The sequence below is a fragment of the Dendrobates tinctorius genome, unplaced genomic scaffold (assembly GCF_039654945.1).
Source record: "Dendrobates tinctorius isolate UK_male_01 unplaced genomic scaffold, ASM3965494v1 ptg000036l, whole genome shotgun sequence".
Classification (NCBI taxonomy): Eukaryota; Metazoa; Chordata; class Amphibia; order Anura; family Dendrobatidae; genus Dendrobates; species Dendrobates tinctorius.
In genome coordinates this window covers 39,002,231-39,029,224 of record NW_027361704.1, presented here as the reverse complement: position 1 = coordinate 39,029,224, position 26,994 = coordinate 39,002,231, and the positions used below count along the sequence as shown (strand labels likewise).

The 26,994-nt window shown below is 45.2% G+C and overlaps 1 protein-coding gene across 4 annotated transcripts in view; it reads right to left on the bottom strand.

Annotated features, from left to right (window-relative positions):
* MACROH2A1 (macroH2A.1 histone) overlaps positions 1-26,994 on the bottom strand; it is a 103,062-nt gene that overhangs the window by 54,944 nt on the left and 21,124 nt on the right. For all 4 annotated transcript variants that reach the window (XM_073573801.1, XM_073573799.1, XM_073573798.1 and 1 more), the window contains exons 2-4: positions 26,535-26,726; positions 14,731-14,837; positions 2,953-3,150 (exon numbers count right to left, since the gene is read on the bottom strand). In XM_073573801.1, coding sequence (XP_073429902.1) covers positions 2,953-3,150; positions 14,731-14,837; positions 26,535-26,706 — 477 coding nt within the window. In that variant the 5' untranslated portion in view covers positions 26,707-26,726. The remainder of the gene's footprint in view (positions 1-2,952; positions 3,151-14,730; positions 14,838-26,534; positions 26,727-26,994) is intronic.

The window sequence follows — 26,994 nt, the reverse complement described above, 5'->3', positions numbered from 1 at the left end:
AAGCATATCGTTGTTTTACGGTTTAATAGTTTTGCACTATAAAAACATTTTATGGGAAAATGGGTCATGTTTGGTCACTCCATTTTTCATGCCTTATGTTTCTATTTACTAGTATGAAGACCTGTTGTAGTTTATAATACTGCATATACTTTTATTTTTTTGGGAGGGGAGAACATGGCAGAAAGAAACAAAACCTGTTATTTATTATGCCAAGAACGTAATTAATACGATATCTTTATTCCATTCGCTATGAGTGCACTGATAAAAAATATTTTTATGGTGAACGATTTTTTAAAAGATTAAATCATTTTTAAAATGGTTTTATTAATCCCTTCACAACATATGACATAAACTTACATCATTTGTTGTGTCTCTGCTTTTGAAGAGGGCTCGCACGTAGAGCACACATCTTTGACTGCACATGATGGTTGACTCTATCAGCCATCATGTGCCTCTTATGGCTGTTAGGGCTCGCTCACACTGGCAGGTAGCCAGAGTATAACTCAGATGAGTGCTATCTAATGTTTCATAGGATAGCACTTGCTCCAGTGTTATAGTATGGAGCAGGGCCGATTAGCTTTTATTTTCTCATGCCAAGTTGAAATAGGAAAAGAGAAAAAAAAAAAAATTTCTGCATGCTGCTATTGGCAGATATGCCGGACGGCAATCACAAAAACAAGACTATGGGTGTGTGCAAAACATCGATAGGACTGCACGCGGACGTCATCAGGAGGAGATCAAAACATAGTATGTACCCCAAAATGGTATCAGTAAAACTGTCAACTCAGGGCGCAAATAAATACCGTAAGCCCTCACCCAGCCCAATATCTTGAAAAATAAAAACTTTTTTTTCATAAATTCTCGATTTTTTTTTTTTTCACCACTTAAATAAAAAAAAAAATAAATAAAAAAAAAAACTATACGTTTGGTATATGTAATCATACTGACATGGAGAATCATATTGCCAGGTCAGTTTTACCATATAGTGAACATAGTAAAAAAAAAAAAAAAAAAAACAATTGTGGAATTACACTTTTTTGGGGAATTTCACCGCACTTTTTTTTTCCCACTATGTGGTGGAATGAATGGTGTCATTCAAAACTACAACTTGTCCTACAAAAACAATATGGCTATATTGATGAAAAAATAAAAAAGTTATGGCTCTTGGAAAAAATAGGAGGAAAATACTAAAATGAAAAATCACCATGTCATGAAAGGGTTAATTATTTTGGGGCGAGGAGTTTTATTAACCTATCGACATAAAGAAGACGGTACCATTACATTCTATGCTGGGTGCAGGCGCACGGATGCCCACTCAATACCTGGGCCATGCTGGCTGCTTTACATCCCCAATATCTGCCTCAAACAGCAATGTGAGCAGGCTCCGATCGCTGCTGTTGGATGCTGCTGTCAATCACTGATCTGCTGTGTGTTAATGATGCACATAAGCTATAATCAAAAGTCAGAATGCTTTCAAAAATAGAAATGTTAATAGTTTCTTTAGTTTTTATCAGCTGACAAAATGCAAAGCAAATGAACAAAAGAAATCTAAACCAAATTATTATTTGGTGTGATCACACCTGGCCTTCAGAATAGCATGAAAGCATCAATTACTCTAGGCAAACTTGCACATAGTTTTTGAAGGAACCTGGCAGGGAGGTTGCGCCAAGTGTCTTGGAGAACCACAGATCTATAAGCTTGTGCAAATCCTACTGTCCGACGTTTTCCTGATGTTACTGCATCATGGGTAAGATTCCGCCTGTATTTCTCAGCATCGAGGGCATCAATAATCTTGATCATATTCCTAACTCCATTTGCTGATATTGAGCCCCAAACATACAAGTAACCTCCAACATGCTTCACTGTTGCCTACCGACGCTCATTACTGCATCACGCTCTAGTCGTTCAGCAAACAAATTGCCTTCTGTTCCAGCCACATGTGTCACAATTTTTCTTAAGTCCAGAGCACCTGCTGCTATTTTTCTGCACCCCAGTTCCTATGTTTTTTGTGTATAGTTGAATTACTTGTCTTTGTTTCCGTATTGAAGTTATGGCTTTTGGCCTCAACTCTTCCATAAAGACCACTTCTGGCCAGAACAGTAAGAGTGTAATTGGGTCCCACTGGTTGCCCATTTCTTGGTAGCCTCAATGCTGAGAAATAGGCCGGGATCACACATGCAAGGAATACAGCCTAGTCTTGCATGTTAATACCCGGGACTGCCGCCGGCACTCAGGAACAGAGCTCTGCGGCCGCATAGCAATACAAGGAGTTGCACGCTCCATTCTGAGTGCCGGCGGCAGTGCCGGGTATTAACATGAGAGACTCGGCTGTGTTTCTTGCATGTGTGATCCCGGCCATAAAAGGCAGATACTGATCCATAATCCAATACAATAAAAGAGACATCTGATTGGCTCCAAATGTATTCTCTGCAGCAGAAAAATGACCCCAAATATACAGCCAATGTCATTAAGAGCTAAAGAAAACCAAGGTGTCCTGGAAGTGATGAAATGGCCTCCATACAGCCCTGATGTCAACATCATAGAGTATGTTTGACATTACATGAAGAGACAGAAGGATTTGTGCAAGTCTATATCCACAGAAGATCTGTGGTTAGTTATCCAAGATGTCTGCAACACCCTCCCTGTCAAGGTTATTCAAAACCTGTGGATAAGTATACCTAGAAGAATTGCTGCCGTCCTGATCGTAAAGGGCGATCACCAAATATTAATTTGCCTTACATTTCTCCTTTGTTCATTCACTTTGCATTTCGCTACTATACACAAATAATCCATTACCGCTTATATTTTTGAAGACAATCATACTTTGTAGCATGACTTACACACCTGCCTAAAACTTTTGTGCAGCACTGTATAATTAACAAGTTAATGGCTTGGAATGGTTAATTAATACTTAATTGACTTATTATGACAGAAATATAGTCAGATCCGTACCTTGGATTTCCTCACCCCCTTTTTGGCACCTGGCTTTTTTGCGGATGATTTTTTTGGTGAAGTGGTTTTGGCCTTCTTTGCTTGAGGAGGTGTGATAATAGCTTCCAGTTTTCCTTTCGTTCCCCGTTTCTTTGCCAGCAGTTCAGGGTGAATATTTGGTAACACGCCACCACTTGCTATTGTGACACCTTTTAGCAACTAAAAACACATTGAAAGTAAATTAGTATCAAATTAATTCTTACTAAGTAAAACCATATATACAAAAAATACATGACATTTAGAAGAAAGTTTCATTACACTTGAATCCGTTATGGCTTTTTAAAAATCAATTTTGAAAACCTCAAATTTTGTAGCTTAAGGATGGCTACGTGACAAGACCCTCACCCATAGGAGCCACCCCTGGAATGCTCTGTGCCACAGCCCCTCCATCAGAAGTCACTTGCTGGATGGGACTGGTGGGTGAATCCAAGAAAAATACTTGGATGGCATTGGGACATGGCATCTGAAATAAAGAGCGTGGTGTAGGACCTCTAAAGGCCAAAGTAGTACATTTCCAATATTCCTAGTATATTATAGTGTATTGCCAACGCTCCTGTACCGATTCAGAGGCAAACAATAAGGTTGTCTCATAGGACCAAAAAATTGGCCATATGGCTTATTAGGGTGTATGGATGTTATAAAGGAGTCCATCTTAGGAGTCAGACTGAATAAGTAACCCGCATGTAATGCTACACTCTGAATGCTGCCAATGTATACAGCTCCGCCGGCTATTCCACTCACTGGAGCATTTGATTGGCCGAGCGCTCCTGTGTTCTCTATGAGAGAGCCGCTATCAGATTCCTCTATTTATTATTATTATGCTTTTGCTTATATACTGCTATCTTATTCCGCAGCGCTTTATAGACATTATGGCACTAACCCCGATAGGGAATCTAGATTGTGAGCCCTATCAGTATCTCTTAGGAGTGTGGGAAGAAACCGGAGAACCCGGGGGAAACCCACGCAAACACGGGAAGAACATACAAACTCCTTGCAGATGTTGTTGAGCCACTAATTTCTCTCAGAGAGCAAAAGGATCAACAGACTGAAATCAGACATGAGGGATCCTTACATCTTCCAAGAATGCCCCCCCCAAACGGGATTTGGGCGCATACACCAACATGGCCATGGACAATAATGGCACCGGCAGAGAGAACTTGCACTCTACTGTGCATCATTTTCAGTAGTGTATGTACTCAGACATAGCAGACTCTGCTCTGTCTGAGGGTCCGCCTGTATTAGCTGTACACTCCCAAAAATGATACACAGCAGAGTTCACATTCGCTCTGCCGGTACCATTATGGTCCATGGCCCTGCCGGCGTATATGGCCAAATCCCTTTTGCGGTGGGGAGCTTGGATGTAAGACCCGACGGAGACATTAAGCATGTCCATGAATGTAATGTGAAAGCACCATTATGTGTATGGGGGCTTCAACTATATCAGTCACCCTTATCTAAACTTTGGGAGTCTGAGGCCTTAGAATCTCTATTACACAAAGCTCCTGCATTGTCCAGCAGAAATATCAGGACATTATTGACCTAGATCAGAAACAGTTTTATGATCACTCTTAACTATCCCCCCCAAAAAACAAAATCACCCTTTTAAAACAGCTTTACACTTACACGACTAGTCCAATTTGTGCATCAGTTATGCTTTTATACGCCACAGATGACGTCTTAAATGTTAGTCTTTATATAACAATAAGTGAGACTGCTGTGAACGCAGGGACTGCCCAATGACCTGTGGATGTCATCATTTAATGTCAGATCGCTACTCACAGTCCTCCGGAAGATTTCATTCCGCTAAAAAATTGGATTCTAACTACGGTTTTTCATGGAGGGCTAATACCACATCGCCATCTAGTGGCCGCTATACTGTGCACTGACAAAAGTAAACTTTCACCAAAGCTGGATATTGTTAGAGAAAGCAATCAACTAAATAATGACATGTACGGCATACGTATAAAAATGACATACCACGGTGTATAACAGGAATGAAAAGAAGGAATACAGAAAAAGTAGTCATCATTATAGGTGGCTGGTACCGAAGTGCTGCCTTATACAATGTTCATGGAGTATGAGGTCATACATGAGCCCTGCTGCTCCCATGGTGAATGAGCCGCTGGTCAAGGATTGTATTTACATGGAAAACATACTGAGATCGGACAATCATATCACTGATCGGGAGCGCTGGGTGATCGATAAGTTGAACATTGCTGCTTTTATACTTTTAACTATTTCTGTGCATTTTTATAAAAAAATTATTACGCACCAGACAATCCCCTTTAAAATTAAAAGTCTTTATGCAGGGACATAGAAGACCATGTTTCTCCTTAGGTTGCTGAAGTTCCACTATTAGGCCTTGTGGACTAAGTGTTTCCCGTTCCCTCATGGTCGCAATCCAAGAAACAGAACTTTTTAATTTTCATATGGTAGTTGTAACACAGCTGCTTTTTATGTCAGAAAAGTAGTTTTAGCTATAGATACAGGTGATGGTTGTTTTGGATACAGGTAGCTTTAGATACGGTGATTGCTTTAGATACAGGTAGTGGTAGCCTTGGTGGTGGTAGTTTTGAAAATAAGTGGTGGTAGCTTTGGATACAGGAAATGGCAGCTTTGAATACAGATGGCGGTAGTTTTGGATACAGATGGTGGCTGTCTTGGACACAGGTGTTTTTTGTTTTGGAATCTTTTGGATTCAAGTGTTGGCAGGAGATGGTTGCTTTGAATACAGTAGATAGTAGCTTTGGATACAGGTAGTGGTAGCATTAAATATAGGTGGTGATAGCTTTGGATACAGGTGGTGATAGCCTTGGATACAAGGTGGTGGTTGGTTTGGATACAGATGGTGGTAGCTTTACATATAGGTGGTGGTAGCTTTGGATACAAGAGGAGGTAGCTTTGGATGCAAGTGATGATAGCTTTAGATACAAGGTGGTGGTTGTCTTGGATACAAGTGGTGGTAGCTTTGGATGCAAGTGGTGATAGCTTTAGATATAAGGTGGTGGTTGTCTTGGATACAAGTGGTGGTAGCTTTGGATACAGGTGGTGGTGTGGTAGCTTTACATATAGGTGATGGTAGTTTTGGATACAAGAGGTGGTAGCTTTGGATGCAAGTGGTGATAGCTTTAGATACAAGGTGGTGGTTGTCTTGGATACAAGTGGTGGTAGCTTTGGATACAGGTGGTGGTGTGGTAGCTTTACATATAGGTGGTGGTAGCTTTGGATACAAGAGGTGGTAGCTTTGGATGCAAGTGGTGATAGCTTTAGATACAAGGTGGTGGTTGTCTTGGATACAAGTGGTGGTAGCTTTGGATACAGGTGGTGGTGTGGTAGCTTTACATATAGGTGATGGTAGTTTTGGATACAAGGCGTGGTAGCTTTGGATTCAAGGGGTGAGTTTTGGATACAAGGTGGTGGTAGTTTTGGACACAAGGTGATGGTAAATTTGGATACAGGTGATGGTAGCTTTAAATATAGGTAGTGGTGTGGTAGCTTTACAAATAGGTCATGGTAGTTTTGGATACAAGGCATGTTAGCTTTGGATTCAAGGGGAGATAGTTTTGGATACAAGGTGATCATAGCTTTGGATACAAGGTTATGGTAGGTTTGGATATAGGTGATGGTAGTTTTGAATAAAAGTGTTGGTAGCTTTGGATACAGATGTCCATGAGAAAAATTGAAAGCAGCACTCCTTTAGAAAATATAAAGGTGTTTTATTCAGTCCATAGGGCTATGTGCCCATTTAGTGCAACGTTTCGATCCAAAAAGGGTGCGGACCTTTCTCAAGCAGTCTGCTTGAGAAAGGTCTGCACCCTTTTTGGACAGAAACGTTGCACTGAATGGGCACATAGCCCTATGGGCTGAATAAAACACCTTTATATTTTCAAAAGGAGTGCTGCATTCCATTTTTCTCATGGATGTCTTTAAGGTTTGGTATATACCTGAGAGCATGCACCCTCTTTTCTCCTTTTTCATCTGTGCTGCTTTTCTATTTTTTCTTTGGATACAGATGATGATGGTAGCTTTGGATACAAGGTGGTGGTAGCTTTGGATACAAGGTGGTCGTAGAATTGAATACAAGATGGTCGTAGCTTTGTATACAAGGTTATGGTAGGTTTGGATACAGGTGGTGGTAGCTTTGAATAAAAGTGTTGGTAGCTTTGGATACAGCTGGTGGTGGTAGCTTTGGATACATGTAAAAATAGCGTTGGATACAAGTGGTGATTGGTGATTGTTTTGGACACATATGGAGGTAGCTGTGGTGTGATGACAGCATTTTTTCTTAATTATCCAAGACACCAAAGATCCAGAGATTCTGTAAATGACAACAACAAGGAACACGCTAGAGGACAGCAACCAAAACATGGCTCCATCACAAAGGACACAGATTTGAAATTCTACAGGATGCAGCTTAGGGGACCAAGGCCCCAGCTGGAAGAACACAGATCTGCTCCATTGACCATCGCTGAACACTCAGAGATGTCTTTAAGAATCCAGATTGGGACAATCAGGTCATTGGGCCACATACCTCACCGTTCTCGGTTAGCTTCCTTAGCTTGTCTCGGTGGGTGCCCGCCAAAAGCGGGGTGCCACTGGTGGGGGTAGTCGGCCCTGGAAGTGGCTCTAATCCTGGAGAGTCAGGTTCAATAAATTATTGCCACACTGTTTTACCCTCATCCTGTGTTGTCCGAGTGGTATACCCAAAGGAGAGCAGGCATATAGTGGGATGATCCTTGGTCCATACGATCTCGAGCCATCGGACTAGAGCACCCACTGACACCCCGTGTCTCCACATGTGGATACAAGTGGTGGCAGCTTTGCATAGAAGTGATGGCAGTTTTGGATACAGGTGGTGGTAGCTCTAGTTATAGGTGGTGGTAGTTTTTTGGATACCAGTGGTGGTTGTTTTAAATACAGGTGTTGGTAATTTCAGATACAGGTAATGGTAGTTTCAGATACAGGTGATGGTAGTTTCAGATACAGGTGATGGTAGTTTCAGATACAGGTAATGGTAGTTTCAGATACAGGTGATGGTAGTTTCAGATACAGGTAATGGTAGTTTCAGATACAGGTGATGGTAGTTTCAGATACAGGTGATGGTAGTTTCAGATACAGTTGATGGTAGTTTCAGATACAGGGGATGGTAGTTTCGGATACATGTGACAAGTGTTGTAGTTGTAGGTAGATATAATTAGTAATGTTTATTTCATTTTATTTTTTTCTGTTGGTTTACTACAAACCCAAAACATGAAAACCCATAGGCCCCTTTTCTTTATTTATCCCATCAATGCGGATGTGGGATTCTGCTGTTTCTTTGGTTCCACTTTGCAGTAAACTGAATTATTTCATTCATTTTAAACAAAAAAGTCTTAGTTACTCACCGGTTAACGGTATTTTTCGGAGTCCATGACAGCACCACCTGAGAGAGGGGATCCGCCCTTCAGGAACAGGAAACCTACAGATACAAAAGGGCGGCACCTCTCCCACGCATCAGTTGGATTACAGAGCACAAGAGGACCACAATGGTTAATAGCAAAATTTATACACAGTGTTTTTTATACAACTATTCCTTACTAGTGTACATATAAGAGAAAGAAGTGCATATCCAAATTTAAACTACAAAAGGGGGGGAATATACGGGTGCTGTCATGGACTCCGAAAAATACCGTTTACCGGTGAGTAACTAAGACTTTATTCAGTCGTCCATGACAGCACCACCTGAGAGATTTACAGAGAGTAATAACTATTTTAGGGAGGGACTACAGCCTGCAGTACCCTTATACCAAAAGAGAGGTCTGTGGAAGCACCCAAGTCTAGCCTATAATGATTATAAAAGGTGCTCGGAGAGGACCAAGTAGCCGCCTTACATATCTGGTCAATGGAGACTTCTGATCTCTCGGCCCACGAGGACGCCATGGCTCTGGTGGAATGCGCCCTCAGTTTTGCAGGTGCCGGTCTGCCCTTTGAGGTGTATGCAATTGAAATAGCCTCTCTAATCCACCTAGCTAGTGTATTTTTTGACACTCTACAGCCTTTCCTGGGACCTTGATGGGAGATAAATAGGGCATTCTCCTTTTTCCAGGGGTCAGTAACCGCCAGATATTCTTTAAGGCATTCTCTAACATCTAAGGTGTGTAATTTCTCTTCCTTCTCATTAGCTGGATTAGGGAGGAAGGATGGAAGGACTATTTCCTGTGTTCTATGAAAGCTAGAAACTACCTTCGGTAAGTACGCCGGGTCAGGTCTGAGTATTACCCTATCGTCCTTAAACTGTAAATAAGGAGGACGCCTAGATAATGCCTGGATGTCGCTTACTCTACGAGCTGAGGTTAGAGCTACCAGGAAGGCTACCTTGAGGGACAGGTTTTTTATAGAGGCTGATGAGATGGGTTCGAATGGAGCTTCTGTCATGGCTGTGAGGACTAGGTTCAAGTCCCATGGCATGAATCTATCCTTCACCACTGGCCTGGATCTACCTGCTGCCTTGATGAATCTACTGACCCAGTAAATACCCGCGATGTTGCAGCTAAAGAGGGCCCCCAAGGCTGAAGCTTGTACTTTGAGGGTACTAGTGGAGAGCCCCATTTCTAGACCTTTCTGAAGAAATTCTAAGATTTGATTTATAGGAGCCGAACCCCCAGCGACTACTCTAGAGTTCTTTAGGAATCTCTTCCAAATTCTGACATAGATCTTGGTAGTAGTGATCTTTCTACTTTTAAGTAGAGTGTCAACCAGGTCTGGGGAGAAGCCTTTATCTTTCAGCAGTGTCCGTTCAAACTCCACGCCGTCAGATGTAGGCCAGCCACCTGAGGATGAAAGACTGGGCCCTGGGATAGGAGATCCGGGATCTCCGGCAGGACCCAAGGATCGGACACTGACATGGTCCTGAGGCATGAGAACCAAGCCCTCCTGGGCCAAAACGGAGCGATCACTATAACTTTCGCTCTGTCTCTCCTGATTTTCCTCACCACTAGAGGTAATAGCGATAGGGGAGGGAAGGCATAGGATAGCCCGAAATCCCACTTTATCAGCAAGGAGTCTACCGCCAGGGGGTCTTCTCTGGGATTTAGTGAGCAAAATTGCCTTACTTTCCTGTTTTCCTTGGTGGCGAAGAGATCTATCTCTGGCAGTCCCCACTTCTGTACAATCAGGTCGAAGATAGAGTTTTTAGGGACCATTCTCCTTGCCTTAAGAGATTGCGGCTCAGGAAATCTGCCGTGGTGTTTTCTTTCCCCTTTATATGTAGAGCTGTTAATGATAGGAAATGCTGCTCTGCTAGCTGGAACAGCCGTTCTGCTACATTCATCAGGGATTTGGAACGGGTCCCACCTTGGTGGTTGATATACGCTACGGTGACCAGATTGTCGGAGAACACTCGCACATGATGGCCCTGTAGATACACAAGCAGTTCTTTAGCCGCCAGCTCTACTGCTGTCAATTCTTTCAAGTTGGATGACATCTCTATCTGATGATGCTCCCATAGGCCCTGGACCAGAATTTCCCCCATATGAGCCCCCCAACCGGAAGGGCTAGCATCCGTGGTGATTATGCGGGATGTCATATTCCCAGGGAACCCCTCTGGATAAATTATTCTCGTCTAGCCACCATTCTAGGGACTCCCTTGTGTTTCGGGACAAGGTTAACTGGCCCTCTAAGTAACCCCCAAGCATTTTTTGATGCCTTAAGACCTCGCCCTGTAGAGTTCTTGAATGAAACTGGGCCCACTGGACCGCCGGGATACAGGAGGAAAGTGAACCTAGAAGGGACATGGCTTTCCTGAGGGACATGGTCGGGTTACTGGAAGCGTTCAGGACCTGATAGTGCAGGCGAACCAGCTTCTCCGGGGGCAGACGGCATTCCTGTTTTTCGGAATCTAGGATGAGGCCCAAGAATTGTTGGATTCTCATCGGCTGTAACCGAGATTTTTTAATGTTAAGCAGCCATCCTAACCGTTCTAGGGCAGACCTTGCCCTTTGTAGCTGTTGCAAACAATGGTTAGCCGTTTTCCCTACAATCAAGAAGTCATCTAAGTAGGGAACTACTAAAATGTCTGATTCACGTAGATGGGCCATAACTTCCGCTACTACTTTAGTAAACACACGGGGAGCGACTGCCACCCCAAAGGGGAGGGCCGCATACTGGAAATGTTGAACTGACCCATCTAACTGCACTGCCACTCTGAGAAAACTCTGATGATCTGCATGAATGGGTATATGGTAGTAGGCATCTTTCAAATCTAACACTACCATGAAGCAGTTTTGAAACAGTAATTTTATTGTTGAATTAATTGTTTCCATCTTAAATGGACGTGTGACCAGGAATTCATTGAGGGATTTAAGATTTATTATGGTCCTAAAGGAACTGTCTGGCTTGCGGACCAGGAACAAAGGGGAGTAGAAACCTTTCCCCCTTTCTTCCTCTGGAACTTTAGTTAGGACCTTTTTATGGCAAAGATCCCGAACTTCAGCTTCCAGGGCAGACTGTTCTGATGAGGATGACCTAAGAGGAGTGACCTTAAAACGATCTTGGGGAACCCGGGAGAATTCTAGTCGTAGGCCCGCAGTTACCACCCCCAGTATCCAGTTGCTATTAGAGATTAATGCCCAGGCCGGGTAGAAGGCAGCTAGTCTCCCCCCTACCGGAGCAACTAGTCATTGGGGCGGCTTTTTAGTGTCCCGTGCTGGACCTTCCTGGCGCCCCCCTCCTCCGAACATGAATCCAGTACCTCTCCTTCTTTTGTCGTCCCATCTGCCCTGATCCCTGGACGGCCTCCTACGGAAATATCCTTTCCTGGTAAAGGGGCGTCTAAAAGAGGGGTTCGGCAGACTGGGGAACTTCTTTTTATCGTCCCCGGCCTTCTCTAAAAATTCATCCAGGACGGGCCCAAACAGGTATTCGCCCTCACAAGGAATGGAACAGAGTCGAGATCTGGCCTGGATGTCTCCTGGCCAGCATTTTAACCAGAGAGCCCTTCGAGCTGCGTTGGATAAACCTGCGGTCCTAGCCGCCATCCTCGCAGAATCTGCTGACGCATCAGCCAGAAAAGCAGCAGCACTTTGGATAACTGGTAAAGCTTTTCGAATGTATGCTCTTGAGGTTCCATCCTTCAATTGGGAATCCAGCTGATCCAGCCAGACCATCAAGGATCTGGCCGTACATGTGGCCGCTACCGCTGGTCTGCTACCCCCATGGTGGACCTTACTGCTTTAACTAACTTATCCATCTGGTCTAAGGGAAAGCAGAAACGGCTCGAGTCTTCCTCTGAAGATGATGAAGTGGAGGCCGGGGAATCTGAGGAGAAATCGATTCCAGGTGCGGCCGAGGACTCTGAACCAGAGAGGTTAACATCTCTTCCCTTAGAGGAGTCTTTTTTAGATAGGGCCTTCATTTCTGTCCTGATTATCTCCCTCAGGCTTGTGGTGAAGTCCGGTGTTTCTTCCGCCACCTGTATGGACGGGGAAGAGTGTAAGGGCCTGTCAATCTACCCCTAGGGTACCCCTATCCAACCCCTACCGTTTGTCGCACGCATGGCTGACACAACTTTTTAGGGTGGCCGTCTGGCAAAGGGCAATTACAGAGGGCACATTCCCTGTGCTTCTGCTTCCCCGTAGCTTTCCTTGCCTGCGAAAGAACAAAATAAAACACTGCATCAGGGTACATTCACGGAGATCTCTTACCCATGCAGATGAGGCAGGTACCGGGTCACGGAGGGAGGCAGGAGGGTCCTTTAGCCTGGAGGAACTTCTGTGGCTTTGTTCGCCCGTCCGTTTCTTCTTCTGCTGGCCACTCGCATGTGAATTCACTGTGGCCTGTTTCTCTGGGCGCTCCTGCGCCTCGTCCTGCTGCTCTGTGGGGGCTTCTGTCGAATCCATTGCTGGGCCTTCAGAAGCACCCCAGCAGCGTCACCTCCTGTGCTTTTAATGCCTCCCACAGTGTCCGGGTCAGCAGGGCTCTGGCGCGGCACCTCCCCCCCGGGTCCTCCCCCCCCACATGCTCCGTCCCCCCCCCCCCCCCGGGTACCGGGCGCCGCCCCAGACCGCCGAGCACTGGCGGCGCATCCCGGAAAGCCGGCCGGCACCCGACTTCCGGTTTCGGCGTTCCCGGCCCCGCCCCTTCCGCTGCGTCACTTCCGCCGCGCGATCAAGACCGCGGGAGCGCGCGGAAAGGAGCCGGCACGGCGCCCCCGGCTCCGGAATGCCTGCCGCCCCCACATGCGCCGACCTGCACCCGCCGCACAGGCGCGACCGCCAGCCCCCGGCGAGAGAGAGAGAGGAGCAAGCGGAGACCGGGTGAATGCAACAGGAGGGGTTCCAGGGGTCATACATACCTTGTGCCGGCCCTATGGAGACGGCTGTCCACCGGACCCTCTGCTCCGCCTGCTCCAACCACTGTCGTGGTGACCTACCCGGCCCCACCGTGGCGCATCCAGGGACCCGAGCTTGACCGAGGTAGGAGACCCCCCCGCTACCTGGGTCGGTCAGCCGGCCTGGGAATCCCTCGACGACTCCATGATGGACCATCTGTAGGAAGTCCCGTCCTATAGGGACAGGAAACCAACTGATGCGTGGGAGAGGTGCCGCCCTTTTGTATCTGTAGGTTTCCTGTTCCTGAAGGGCGGATCCCCTCTCTCAGGTGGTGCTGTCATGGACGACCGAATAAACATCCTTTTTCTATTTTTTTTCAACAGTGTAATACCAATCATGTAACATAGTAACATAGTTATTAAGGTTGAAGGAAGACTTAAAGTCCATCTAGTTCAACCCATATCCTATCCTAACTTGCCCTAACATGCTGATCCAGAGGAAGGCAAAAAAAACCCTATGTGGCAAACAGTAAGGTTCACATTGGGTAAAAAAATCCTTCCCGACTCCACATACGGCAATCAGACTAGCTCCCTGGATCAACGCAATATTGTAGGCACTATTCTTTTTAAATTTTTTTTTTTACTATTCACAATGTTTTAAATTTTGTTTTGTTGTAATAAACGGGGTTTTGTAAGGAAAAAAATGGATTAAAAAACCAGGATTAGAGGTTATGCTGCCAAGAGCTGTTTAACAGCGTGTCAGATGAATACTATGCATTACACCTTTCGCACATTGTTGTAATAGTAAAGCGATGGGTGGGAAACAACCTGTTATACAAATTAATCAAGTTTTTTTTCCGCAACAATCACAGATACTGACCACCTCTGTTATAGACACAAACAGATGGAAGACTGAGAGCATTTTTTTAAGTGATCTGGTTGCTGTTAAAATAGCCATCTAAGGCCTAAAGGGTCAGCAATGGTGTTTCCTTTTACACTGCTGTAACCTTGAGGGGGTGCACATGCTCCGACAAGGAAACCTGCACATCTCTCACCCCCGTCTACAGAAATCTGTGAGCATACTTGTACTTCTATATGCATTAGGACATACATGTACAGTACAGACCAAAAGTTTGGACACTCCTTATTCAAAGAGTTTTCTTTATTTTCATGACTATGAAAATTGTAGATTCACTCTGAAGACATCAAAACTAGGAATTAACACATGTGGAATTATATAATTAACAAAAAAGTGTGAAACAACTCAAAATATGTCTTATTTTCTAAGTTGCTGAAAGTAAAAACCTTTTGCTTTGATTACTGCTTTGAACACTCTTGGCATTCTCATTCTCTTTGAATGAGAAGGTGTGTCCAAACTTTTGGTCTGTACTGAATGTACAATGTGCACAGGAGTTACCTTGGTCGGTACTCACCTGATTCAATTCTTCATCATTTGCTATTGCCAGGAGAATGTGTCTGGGTGTGACTCTTCCCTTTTTATTATCTCTAGCAGCATTTCCAGCCAATTCCAGTATCTCCGCTGAAACAAAAAGGAAACATATAAGTGCCATCTGGACCGCGCCTGTCCACATGCCCCATTAGGACATATGGCAGTCATTACTGTCACCATCCTATCTAGGAAAATAGGAAAATAGGGTACTAAAGAACCGATTAAGGTCACCAAACTATTTACACTAGTGGAGGGGTTATATCCAATAAGTGCACCAAAGGAGGGTTGATTCCCAATAACTGCACCAATGGAGGGGTTATATCCAGGGCTGTGGAGTCGGTAAGCCAAACCTGCAACTCCGACTCCTCAATTTACCTTACACCGACTCCGACTCTACGACTCCCACATATATTGCTTATATTTAAGTGAAAAATTTATTGTAGTACAATGTGAACATCAGACATTGAATCATTTTTATGATACAATAATCAAGATATTTAGATAGAACATAATACAGTGGCATGCAAAAGTTTAGGCACCCCTGGTCAAAATTACTGTTATTGTGAACAGTTAAGCAAGTTGAAGATAAAATGATCTCTAAAAGGCCTAAAGTTAAAGATGACACATTTGTTTTGTATTGTAGGCTAAAAAGTAATACACATTGTAATTTTTTTACATTTTAAAAATTACAAAAAGAAAAATGGTCCGATGCTAAAGTTTGGGCACCTTTGGAGATTTGTGTGCTCAGATAATTTTGACCAAGGTTTCAGACCTTAATTAGCCTGTATGGGTTATGGCTTGTTCACCCTCAATGTTAGGAAAAGCCATCTGATGCTGATTCCACAAGTTTAGAAGCACATAGCCTCCTCCAACCTTGTGCGAAAAAACAGCCACCATGGGTTCTGTTAAGCAGCTGCCTAGCACTCTGAAAATGAAAATGGTGGAGGCCCACAAAGCAGGAGAAGGCTATAAGAAGATAGCAAAGCATTTTCAAGTTGTCCTTTCCTCAGTTCAATATGTTATTCAGAAATAGCAGTTTACAGAAACAGTGGAGGTTAAGATAAGGTCTGGAAGGCCAAGCAAAATTTCAGAGAGCGTTGCTTGTAGGATTGCTACAAAGGCATATCAGAACCCCCACTTGACTGCAAAAGACCTTCAGAAAGATTTAGCAGATTCTGGAGTTGTGGTAATTGTTCTACTGTTCAGAGACACCTTATCAAATATGGCCTCAAGGAAGAGTCATCAGAAGAAAACCTCTCCTGCACCCTCACCATAAAATTCAGCATCAGAGGTATGCAAAAGAACATCTAAACAAGCCCAATGCATTTTAGAAACAAGTCCAGTGAGTGAATCTTTGAAGTTAAAATAAAACTCTTTGGTCGCAATGATCAAAGGTATGTGCAGAGAAAAAATTGCATAGAATTTCAGGAAAAGAACATCTCTCCATCCATTAAGCATGGGGATGGATCAATCATGTTTTCGGGTTGTGTTGCAGACAATGGCACAGGGAACATTTCACAGGTAGAGGGAAGAATGGATTCAATTAAATTTCAACAAATTCTTGATGCAAACATACAGTAACACCATGTGTAAAAAAGCTGAATTTGAAAACAGGATGGCTTCTACAAATGGATAATGATCATACACCTCAAAATCCACAATAGACTACCTCAAAAGGTGATAGCTAAAGGTTTTTCAATGGCCCTCACAGTCCGCCGATTCGATCATCATTGAAAATCTGTGGCTAGTCCTCAAAATAGCAGTGCATGCAAGACGACCCAGGAATCTCACAGAAATGGAAGAATTTTCCAAGGAAGAATGGATCAAAATCCATCAAACAAGAATTGAAAGACTCTTGGCTGGCTACTAAAAGCGTTTACAAGCTGTGATATTTTTAAAAGGGAGTGCTACTAGGTACTAACTACGCAGGGTGCCCAAACTTTTGCACTGGCCTATTTTTCTTATTGTAATTTTTTAAATGTAAAAAATGACAATATATAATTTTTTTGGCCTAAAATACAGAGAAAATGTGTCATCTTTAACTTTAGCCCTTTTAGAGATCACTCCATCTTCAGCTTGCTTAACTGGTCACAATAACAGTAATTTTGACCAGGGGTGCACAAACTTTTACATGCCAATGTATATATTTATTGGAATACAACTTTAGAACACAAAACTGTAATAAATTGTAAATATGTAATACACTATGTAATATCAATTACATATATACAGTACAGACCAAAAGTTAGAACACACCTTCTCATTCAAAGAGTTTTCTTTATTTTCATGATTATGAAAATTGTAGATTCACTCTGAAGGCATCAAAACTATGAAATAACACATGTGGAATTATATAATTAACAAAAAAGTGTGAAACAACTCAAAATATGTCTTATATTCTAGGTTCTTCAAAGTAGCCACCTTTTGCTTTGATTACTGTTTGCACACTCTTGGCATTCTCTTGATGAGCTTCAAGAGGTAGTCACCGGAAATGGTCTTCCAACAGTCTTGAAGGAGTTCCCAGTGATGCTTAGCACTTGTTGGTCCTTTTGCCTTCACTCTGCGGTCCAGCTCACCCCAAACCATCTCGATTGGGTACAGGTCTGGTGACTCTGGAGGCCAGGTCATCTGGTGTAGCACCCCATCACTCTCCTTCTTGGTCAAATAGCCCTTACACAGCCTGGAGGTGTGTTTGGGGTCATTGTCCTGTTGAAAAATAAATGATGATCCAACTAAACGCAAATAGCAAGCCGCTGCAAGATGCTGTGGTAGCCATGCTGGTTCAGTATGCCTTCAATTTTGAATAAATCCTCAACAGTGTCACCAGCAAAGCACCCCCACACCATCACACCTCCTCCTCCTTGCTTCTCGGTGGGAACCAGGCATGTAGAGTCCATCCGTTCACCTTTTCTGCATCGCACAAAGACACGGTGGTTGGAACCAAAGATCTCAACTGTGGACTCATCAGACCAAAGCACAGATTTCCACTGGTCTAATGTCCATTCCTTGTGTTCTTTAGCCCAAACAAGTCTCTTCTGCTTGTTGCCTGTCCTTAGCAGTGGTTTCCTAGCAGCTATTTTACCATGAAGGCCTGCTGCACAAAATCTCCTCTTAACAGTTGTTGTAGAGATGTGTCTGCTGCTAGAACTGTGTGGCATTGACCTGGTCTCTAATCTGAGCTGCTGTTAACCTGCGATTTCTGAAGCTGGTGACTCGGATGAACTTATCCTCCGCAGCAGAGGTGACTCTTGGTCTTCCTTTCCTGGGGCGGTCCTCATGTGAGCCAGTTTCTTTGTAGCGCTTGATGGTTTTTGCCACTGCACTTGGGAACACTTTCAGTTTTCCCAATTTTTCGGACTGACTGACTTTCATTTCTTAAAGTAATGATGGCCACTCATTTTTCTTTACTTAGAATTTGTATTATGGCAAGAAAAAAGCAGCTAACAGTCTATTCAGTAGGACTATCAGCTGTGTATCCACCAGACTTCTGCACAACACAACTGATAGTCCCAACCCCATTTATAAGGCAAGAAATCCCACTTATTAAACCTGACAGGGCACACCTGTGAAGTCAAAACCATTTCCGGTGACTACCTCTTGAAGCTCATCAAGAGAATGCCAAGAGTATGCAAAACAGTAAACAAAGCAAAAGGTGGCTACTTTGAAGAACCTAGAATATAAGACAAATTTTCAGATGTTTCACACTGTTTTGTTAATTATATAATTCCACATGTGTTAATTCATAGTTTTGATGCCTTCAGGGTGAATCTACAATATTCATAGTCATAAAAATAAAGAAAACTCTTTGAATGAGAAGGTGTTTCCAAACTTTTGGACTGTACTGTATATATATATATATATATATATATATATATATATATATATATATATATATATATATATATATTGTAGGGATTCGACTCGCTTAGGTGCAGCGGGAGACAATCATGAGGCAGGTTCTTCCCAAAGTTCATGGGGTTTATTTGCATCATAAACCCACAAGGGAGCACATTACCAAAATAGCCTCTAGATTAGGCAAAAGAACAGAAATGTCCGTGGCTTCAGACTCGGACCGAGAGTCTCAGCACATGCTGGGAGCTGTAGTCCTCCCCATATACAACCTCTGTAGTGTCCCGCCTGGACACATGGAAGTCTGTCCACACTCTGACAGACTCCCTCACAGTCTCTCACATGTGCCAAACACCTCAATTACATAGCCCTGTAACCACACCCAAAGGGAATCACATGGCTATGACATCACTAAAGGTTGTATAGACACACACAGGCTTCCCTGACACAGTGTAACAGAAAGATCAGCAGTACCTCTGCTGATCAATACACCCTGGAGCCTGCATCCCAAGGCCACCCACCTTGAGACCCATAATGGTCATTTAGGACCCTGCTCCTGTTACCACACTGAATGTGCCTGTACACCCGTCCTGGGACACCCACACAGCGCCCCCTAGCTGACATAGTGGTAACTACACCACATACCTCCCCCCTCTGTTCAAACTTGTGGGGTTGAACACATGACATCACCCAGGTATCTTGAGACCTGGCACCCATGTCACCTTGCCCTACAAGTCGAGAGGACCATCTCCGTCTGTTTCGGTAGTCAAACTGCCTCATATTCACGTTAGGCCTCCCCCGCCCCCGGCGGTCAGTATCTCGGCCTTGGGCTTTGGCCTTCCCGTCAACGTCCGTCAGTGTGATCAGACACTCTTTAGTCTCCACCTGTTTGCAGTGCGCTCCGTCACCTGACCTTTCTCTCACCGGCCGGCTCTCCCAGTTCACACTGTCATGAGTCCCACGTCCAGCTGGGCCAACTGGCTGGTCTGAGTCTGACCCTCTGTCACTATGTCCACCACCGGGTCTCGTGCCTATGTTACTACGATTAGAACGGCCACTTGCGGACTCTCGACGTTCTTGCCTTCGACTACCTGTCCTTTCATTCCTTGGAGGATCCCTTCGGGTCCTTACACCTTGGGTTGGAGGTGGACGCCACCTGACGTTCTCTATCTGCTCATTCATCTGCAGTCGATCCTGTCTTAGCTGCTCAATCTCCTTCAGGTACGCTACCCGATATTCCAGGAGCATGCGAAGCTTCCCAATGCTTTCCACCGAACCAACCACAATGACAGGAACCATGTCATCTTCAATAACGACTTGGATTTCACCAGCAGGTGGGATCCTCACTCTCTTCACACAGGATCGATTCACCATCTCCTGCATCACCTTTCCAAGTCTGCCAACGACTTTCCCCACCAGATTTCTGGGTACCGGAATTATGTCTTCCACAAAGCCCAGCCGACTTTGTGCTTCCCTTGCAAGCTCCAGACATCGAGCGGCTTTCCTATTACGCTCCACGAGCATCTGTTTCGTGCGGAGACATTGTAGGTGCATCTCCTTCAGGACAGCCACCCTTCTCTCTGTGTCTTCCGTTTCTGCCAGTATCACCAACTGGTCTGTTTCTGGTGCCCAGCTCACACTATAGGCCTTTACTGCCTTTTTAAAGGTCTCATGCACACCTTCGCTGGCACACGCTTCTCGCACGTCTTCGGGTACCTCAATCACGCACTTGAAGGTCATGGACTTGCTCTCATCCTGGACAGATGGCTCTGGGTTCCCCACGGACACTTCCCTCAAGGTATCTGCCAAGACCGGGTGACTGTCTTGTGCAGCTCTTTGCTCACCATCTTCCTGAGATTTACAGTCTTCAGGACCCTTTTCCAAGATGGGCTTTGGCAGTTCTGCCTTGCTATCAGTCGGGCAAGGCCGCTGTACGTCTTCGCCCCTCCACTTCTCCTGCAGAAGACCTTTTACTACTCCACTGAGTTCTTGCAGAACTTTATCTCGCTCCTCTGCCAGGTAGCGACGCTGATCCTCTCTCCTGAGAATCTCCTGTTGATGCTTCTCTTGGGCCTCTCTGAGCACCTCCATATCTTCCAACAGGGTCTTGTTCATGGTTTTACAAGTGGACAGGTGACCTCTGAGCTCAGAGACTTCCTTCTCCAGCTCATCCACTCTGTGCTCAGTTGCTTGCCTTAGGACTCTTTCCCGTTCGACATGTTCTGTTACAGTCTCCTTTATCAGCTGTATCTCATGATCTTGTTCTCTTTTGGCCAGCACGTGTCTCACCACTACCTCTTTAATTATATCATCAAAGGGTACCACTGGGTCAGTCACACCAGTCGAGTGAACCCTCCAGTTACCGTCCAGCACCAATGTGTCTAGTCCAGTAGTCTCATCTCCCAGCCCAGCATCTGTCTTATCACGAGACGTCAGGTCCGTCAGTTGGGCAGATGTACTTCTTCCTCTGGTCAGTTCTACCTCTGACCTGTCCATGTCAGGAGCCGTCACTGTCTCAGTGTCCGCTGGCCCCACAGTCGAAGCATCTCCATCATCCGACCAAATGTCATCAAACAAAAGAAAGTCCCGGCCCCTCTCCCAGGCATAGACTAAGTCCCGTGGTATCCCTCTACCTTGGCACTTACCACCTTTGGTCCCCTCAAACACTACTGTGTCTACTGCGTAGTTCACCGTGACCCCGTGTTTACAGCGAACCCTGACGTTTTTCTCGGTCAGAGAGAAAACGAGAGGCTTTCCTGTCAGAGTCACCTGACTCTCTGAGTCCAGCCGACCAAAGGCTCCTTCCCGGTGCAGCATCACTGTACACATCTGTGGCCCGTCATTACTACCTGGAAATGATATTCCACATTCTGAAAAAGACCTGCACATACACTGCGGTACTCCAGACATACCTACTGAGACACCCAGTGCTGTCACTTCTTCACACTTGGCCCCTTTCTGGACCACCACCCCGCTTTGGGTTGCCACTCCAATTTGGGTCACCGCCCCCTTTTGGGACTCCACCCCCTTTTGGGTTACCACTCCAATTTGGGTCACCTCCCCCTTTTGTGACTCCACCCCTTTTTGGGTTACCACTCTAATTTGGGTCACCGCCCCCTTTTGGGACCCCACCCCTTTTTTGGTTACCACTCCCTTTTGGGTCACCGCCCCCTTTTGGGATTTCCCCATGTCCGTTCTGCAGAACTTCTTATGCCACAGTTCACACAGTACAGTTTGTCTCTCACGATACCAGACAAGTCCTTGCTGGCACCACCACAGCTTCTGCTGTCACAAACCACCGGCACCTCCGGCTGCTGTTCACACACACACAGCGGCTGGTGTCACTGCAGTCCCTGCTGCTCCGTCTTCGTGGACGCGCCGATCCACCGGAAGCCGCTTGTCACCTTCGTAACCCCGCCGGGTTACTGGAAGCCGCTTGTCACCCTCAAAGATAAAAAAGCCACAAAAGTGCGCCCATAGGGCCTTACCAGTGCAGGTATAATGGGTTATGCAGCAATAATACAGGGTACTCACCCTTAATAGTTGTGTAAAGCCACAACTACTGTATCCGCTTAGTCACATGCAATAAAGCTGCAGCAGGATGGTGTAGACAGACAGCGTCTGCTACCAATGCTCCCAGGGCAGATCCCTTAAAGAAAACACCAGGACCCTGTGCTGCGAGACCTTCGTGACCCCACTGAGCCACAGCAAGCACCTTCAGGTTTTGCAGAGGAAAAGGAAAAAAAACACATGCACAGTCTCTCACATGTCCTGTTCGTGTGCTGTTCAGGACGTACCGTCTCCGCCTGAGACCGTCCAACACACAGGCGCACACCGGGTGCTATTCAGGGAGCAGCCCTCCTCCCAGGGTTTCCCAACACACCGGTCTCACCAGGTCCAGGGGCTCAGCGGGTGCTCTTCAGGACATCCGTCTCCACCTGAGACTGCCCAACACACGCCTCACCAGGTCCAAGGTCATAGCACGTGCTTCAGGGCTCTTCCCAACACTGACCCTCCAGGACCTTGCTCACTGACCCCTCCAGGGACACAGTCTCTCACTGACCCCAGTGCAACCCAGACTCCTGTCTGTTACCTGTGTCGGCCACACAGGTTCCTGGACGCCTCTTCTCCTCAGAGGTATCCCACAAATTTTAATACAGTCACTTTCTCTGACCTCGGTCAGTATTACTCACGGTTGTCAGACAGTCTGCTCTCCTGGCTCAGAATCGACAGCACTGCCACACGTGCTTCTGGGAATCGCTGCTCGCATTCTCCACCAATTGTAGGGATTCGACTCGCTTAGGTGCAGCGGGAGACAATCATGAGGCAGGTTCTTCCCAAAGTTCATGGGGTTTATTTGCATCATAAACCCACAAGGGAGCACATTACCAAAATAGCCTCTAGATTAGGCAAAAGAACAGAAATGTCCGTGGCTTCAGACTCGGACCGAGAGTCTCAGCACATGCTGGGAGCTGTAGTCCTCCCCATATACAACCTCTGTAGTGTCCCGCCTGGACACATGGAAGTCTGTCCACACTCTGACAGACTCCCTCACAGTCTCTCACATGTGCCAAACACCTCAATTACATAGCCCTGTAACCACACCCAAAGGGAATCACATGGCTATGACATCACTAAAGGTTGTATAGACACACACAGGCTTCCCTGACACAGTGTAACAGAAAGATCAGCAGTACCTCTGCTGATCAATACACCCTGGAGCCTGCATCCCAAGGCCACCCACCTTGAGACCCATAATGGTCATTTAGGACCCTGCTCCTGTTACCACACTGAATGTGCCTGTACACCCATCCTGGGACACCCACACAGCGCCCCCTAGCTGACATAGTGGTAACTACACCACAATATATATATATATATAAAATAAAAAAAACTGACTTATCTCAGCTGAGACAAACCCTAGATCCTCAGGCTACATTCACACCATGGGTGTAGCCAGGATCAAACCTGGGGGGGGGGGGCAGAACCTCATACTGTTCTGCAGAACCTCATACTGCACACCTCAGCTGCTGCAGAACCTAATACTGCACACCCCTACACTTGAAAATAAAGCCTGCACCATAAGAAGATATGGTGATGAATGCAGCCTATTTATTCCAACTATCAATTGATGTTGTTACTAAGGACGAGCAATGCCTGTTCTGGGCGTCCGTTTGGGCAGCTATGAGGTGTACCTGACTGGTGCTAAAAAAAAAAAAAAGGAGTGTTAAGGTACTGTCACACTAAGCGATATCGCTAGCAATATCGCTATAACTTGTGATGTTATAGCGATATTGCTAGCGACATCGCTGTGTCTGATACTTACCTACGACCCGCTCCCCCGCTGGTTACCGCTGATCGCGCGAGAACGTCCAGGACTGTTTCTCGTCGTCAGCTTCCTGCGGCGCTTCCTGTGGAGAGACGAGCGTGGAGCCGGGCGGGAGGACGCAGGATCGCCTAGTATGACAGGTAAGTAGCGACCCCATCCCCAGCGATGTCGCTGGTGAGATCTGCCTGTGTGGCAGCTCACTCGCGACCACTTAGTGATGTACCAGCGATCCTGACCGCGTCATATCGCTGGTCTGGATCGCTGGTACATCGCTAAGTGTGACAGTACCTTTAGTCTGTGTGCTACCCGGCTTTCATTCTTTTTGGTAAAGATAAGATATGGATAGACAGATATGGATAAATGGATAGCTAGAGTAGATTTCTAATCTGCTTTTGCTATTGAAAACATTATCTGTGAGCTCAAAAACCTTTCAGGCGATGCGGTTTTTTAAAAAGCTGATCTGCTTTTGCAGCTGAAAAACGTATCCTCAAAAAATGCAGGAAAAACGCTGTGTGTGAATGTAGCCTTAGATCAGGAATATAACAGTCATTTATAGGACGTTTCATAACTTTCCCAAATTCCTGTGAAAAAATATTCAGCACATTCTGCATTGAATTACTGTACCCAATTTATTATATATTTTAGGAGTCGGTCCATTTCATACCGAATCCGACTCCACAGCCCTGGTTATATCCAATAAGTGCAGCAATGGAGGGGTGATTCCAATAAAAATGCACCAATGGGGGGGGTGATTTCGCATAAGTGCATCAATGGAGGGGTAATTTCTAGTGCTGAGCGAGTAGCATTGTTGCTCAGATGTCCCCGAGCATGCTCGGGTGATCGAGTATTTTGGCGTGCTCGGAGATTTAGATTTCGTCGTCTCAGCTGCATGATTTGTGACTTGTAGACAGGATGAATACATGTGGGAATTCCCTAACAAACAGGCATTCCACACATGTATTCAGGCTGTCTAGCAGTCGCAAATCATGCAGATGAGGCGACAAAAACTAAATCTCCGAGCACGCTCTGGGAGACTCGAGCAACGAGTATACTCGCTCATCACTAGTAATTTCCAATAAATGCACCAATGGAGGGGTGATTTCCAATAAATGTACCAATGGGGGGGTGATTTCCAATAAATGTACCAATGGGGGGGTGATTTCCAATAAGTGCTCCAATAGGGGGGTGATTTCCAATAAGTGCTCCAATAGGGGGGTGATTTCTAATAAGTGCACCAATTGAGGGGTGATTTCCAATAAGTGCACCAATGGAGGGGTGATTTCCAATAAGTGCACCAATGGAGGGGTGATTTCCAATAAGTGCACCAATGGTGGGGTGATTTCCAATAAGTGCACCAATGGAGGGGTGATTTCCAATAAGTGCACCAATTGAGGGGTGATTTCCAATAAGTGCACCAATGGAGGGGTGATTTCCAATAAGTGCACCAATGGAGGGGTGATTTCCAATAAGTGCACCAATGGAGGGGTGATTTCCAATAAGTGCACCAATGGAGGGGTGATTCCCAGTAAGTGTGCCAATGTTTTAAATCATTACCTGTCTAAAGCTACACACACGGCTAGAATGACATCAGTTCAGTATGTCCCTGCTATAAGCAGGCAATAACAAATGTCTATATCCATTTCAGGCCAGGAAGGAATGTTTTAATTTTTCTTATAGTAACCTATCCAGTAACATTATTAATTTGGTGATCTTAAAGGTATGTGCACAAAGCATCTCTCAGACACCAGTGGACTTGCAGCGCTTTTCATGTACGTATCAGGAAAATACAAGTGGCTATTTCCCTTAAATGCCTTTTCTGACATCTTTTTGGAAGTTTTTGCGGAAACTTTGCCATTTGTGTTTTGTTTTTTTTTAAACGGTGAGGGGAGTCCTCTTCCCTTTGCTTTCCCTGTGGTGGGCTTCGGAAAAATGGCAGCCAAAAGCAGAGCATGTGAAAATTGAGCTCTCGAGAGATGAAATCTCGGCTCCTAAGATCTCGCTCTGAGCATGGTCAGCCTTCAGCAGCCATTTTCAGGAAGCCAACGGCAGGGAAATCAATGGGAAGGGGACTCAGCTCACCGCTGACATTTTATAAAAGCCCAGGGCTCACAACCTCGCACTGCTGGCACAACCTCTCCTACCAGCACGGGGGGACGCAGCATCGCCCCATTCCTACCACTGTCTGCCTCCTGCAACAGCAGCCCTACCTCCTGTGTCCCCGCTCCATCGCAACCGCCTCCCACAGTAAGCTACCATAAAATCGGACTATAAGAGGCACCAACATTTTATTTGAAAAATTAGTTTTCCTATTCTCTTCTCCAAAAAATGGTGTGCATCTTATGTTCTGGTGCATCTTATAGTCCACAAAATATGGTATACTACAAATACGGTAGTTTTTACATTGCTGTGCACATGTTCATGCTTTTAAGCATTTTTTGGGAATATGTTTCAGACAGGTTCCGCCTGGAAAAGACGTCACATGCTCATATCATGAGGCTCCTCAGTTTCCCTTTTATGAAACAGATCAGACGAAGACATGACCTACTCAATTGCTTCATCTTTAGATACGTAGGGGTAGCATATAATAGATCACACAAAATTAAGCTCACCAGTCAGATACTCCAGCACAGCAGCCATATAAACAGGTGCTCCAACTCCAATTCGATATTTGGGATGTCCTCTCTTAATGTAACGCAACATTCTCCCCACTGGAAATATGACGCCTGCCTTTGCAGACCTTGAGGTCTTCGTGGTCTTCTTTTTTCCACCTCTGCTTGACATCTCGATTGTGTGCTATATAACTGTAAACAGACAGAAGGGTTTAAAGCTGATCATCAATTTCTTCATATGACTGAAAATATCCCAAAATAACACCATTCTAAAAATTGCACCTCTCATAGTGCTCAAAACCACATTCAAGAAGTTTATTAACTCATCAGGAGTTTCATAGGAATTAATGGGAATCTGTCACCTATTTTTTCGACTATCAGCTGCTGCCACCGCCATCAGTGGCTTATCTAAAGCATTCTGTAATGCTGTAGGTAACCCCCAGATGTAACCTGAAAGAGA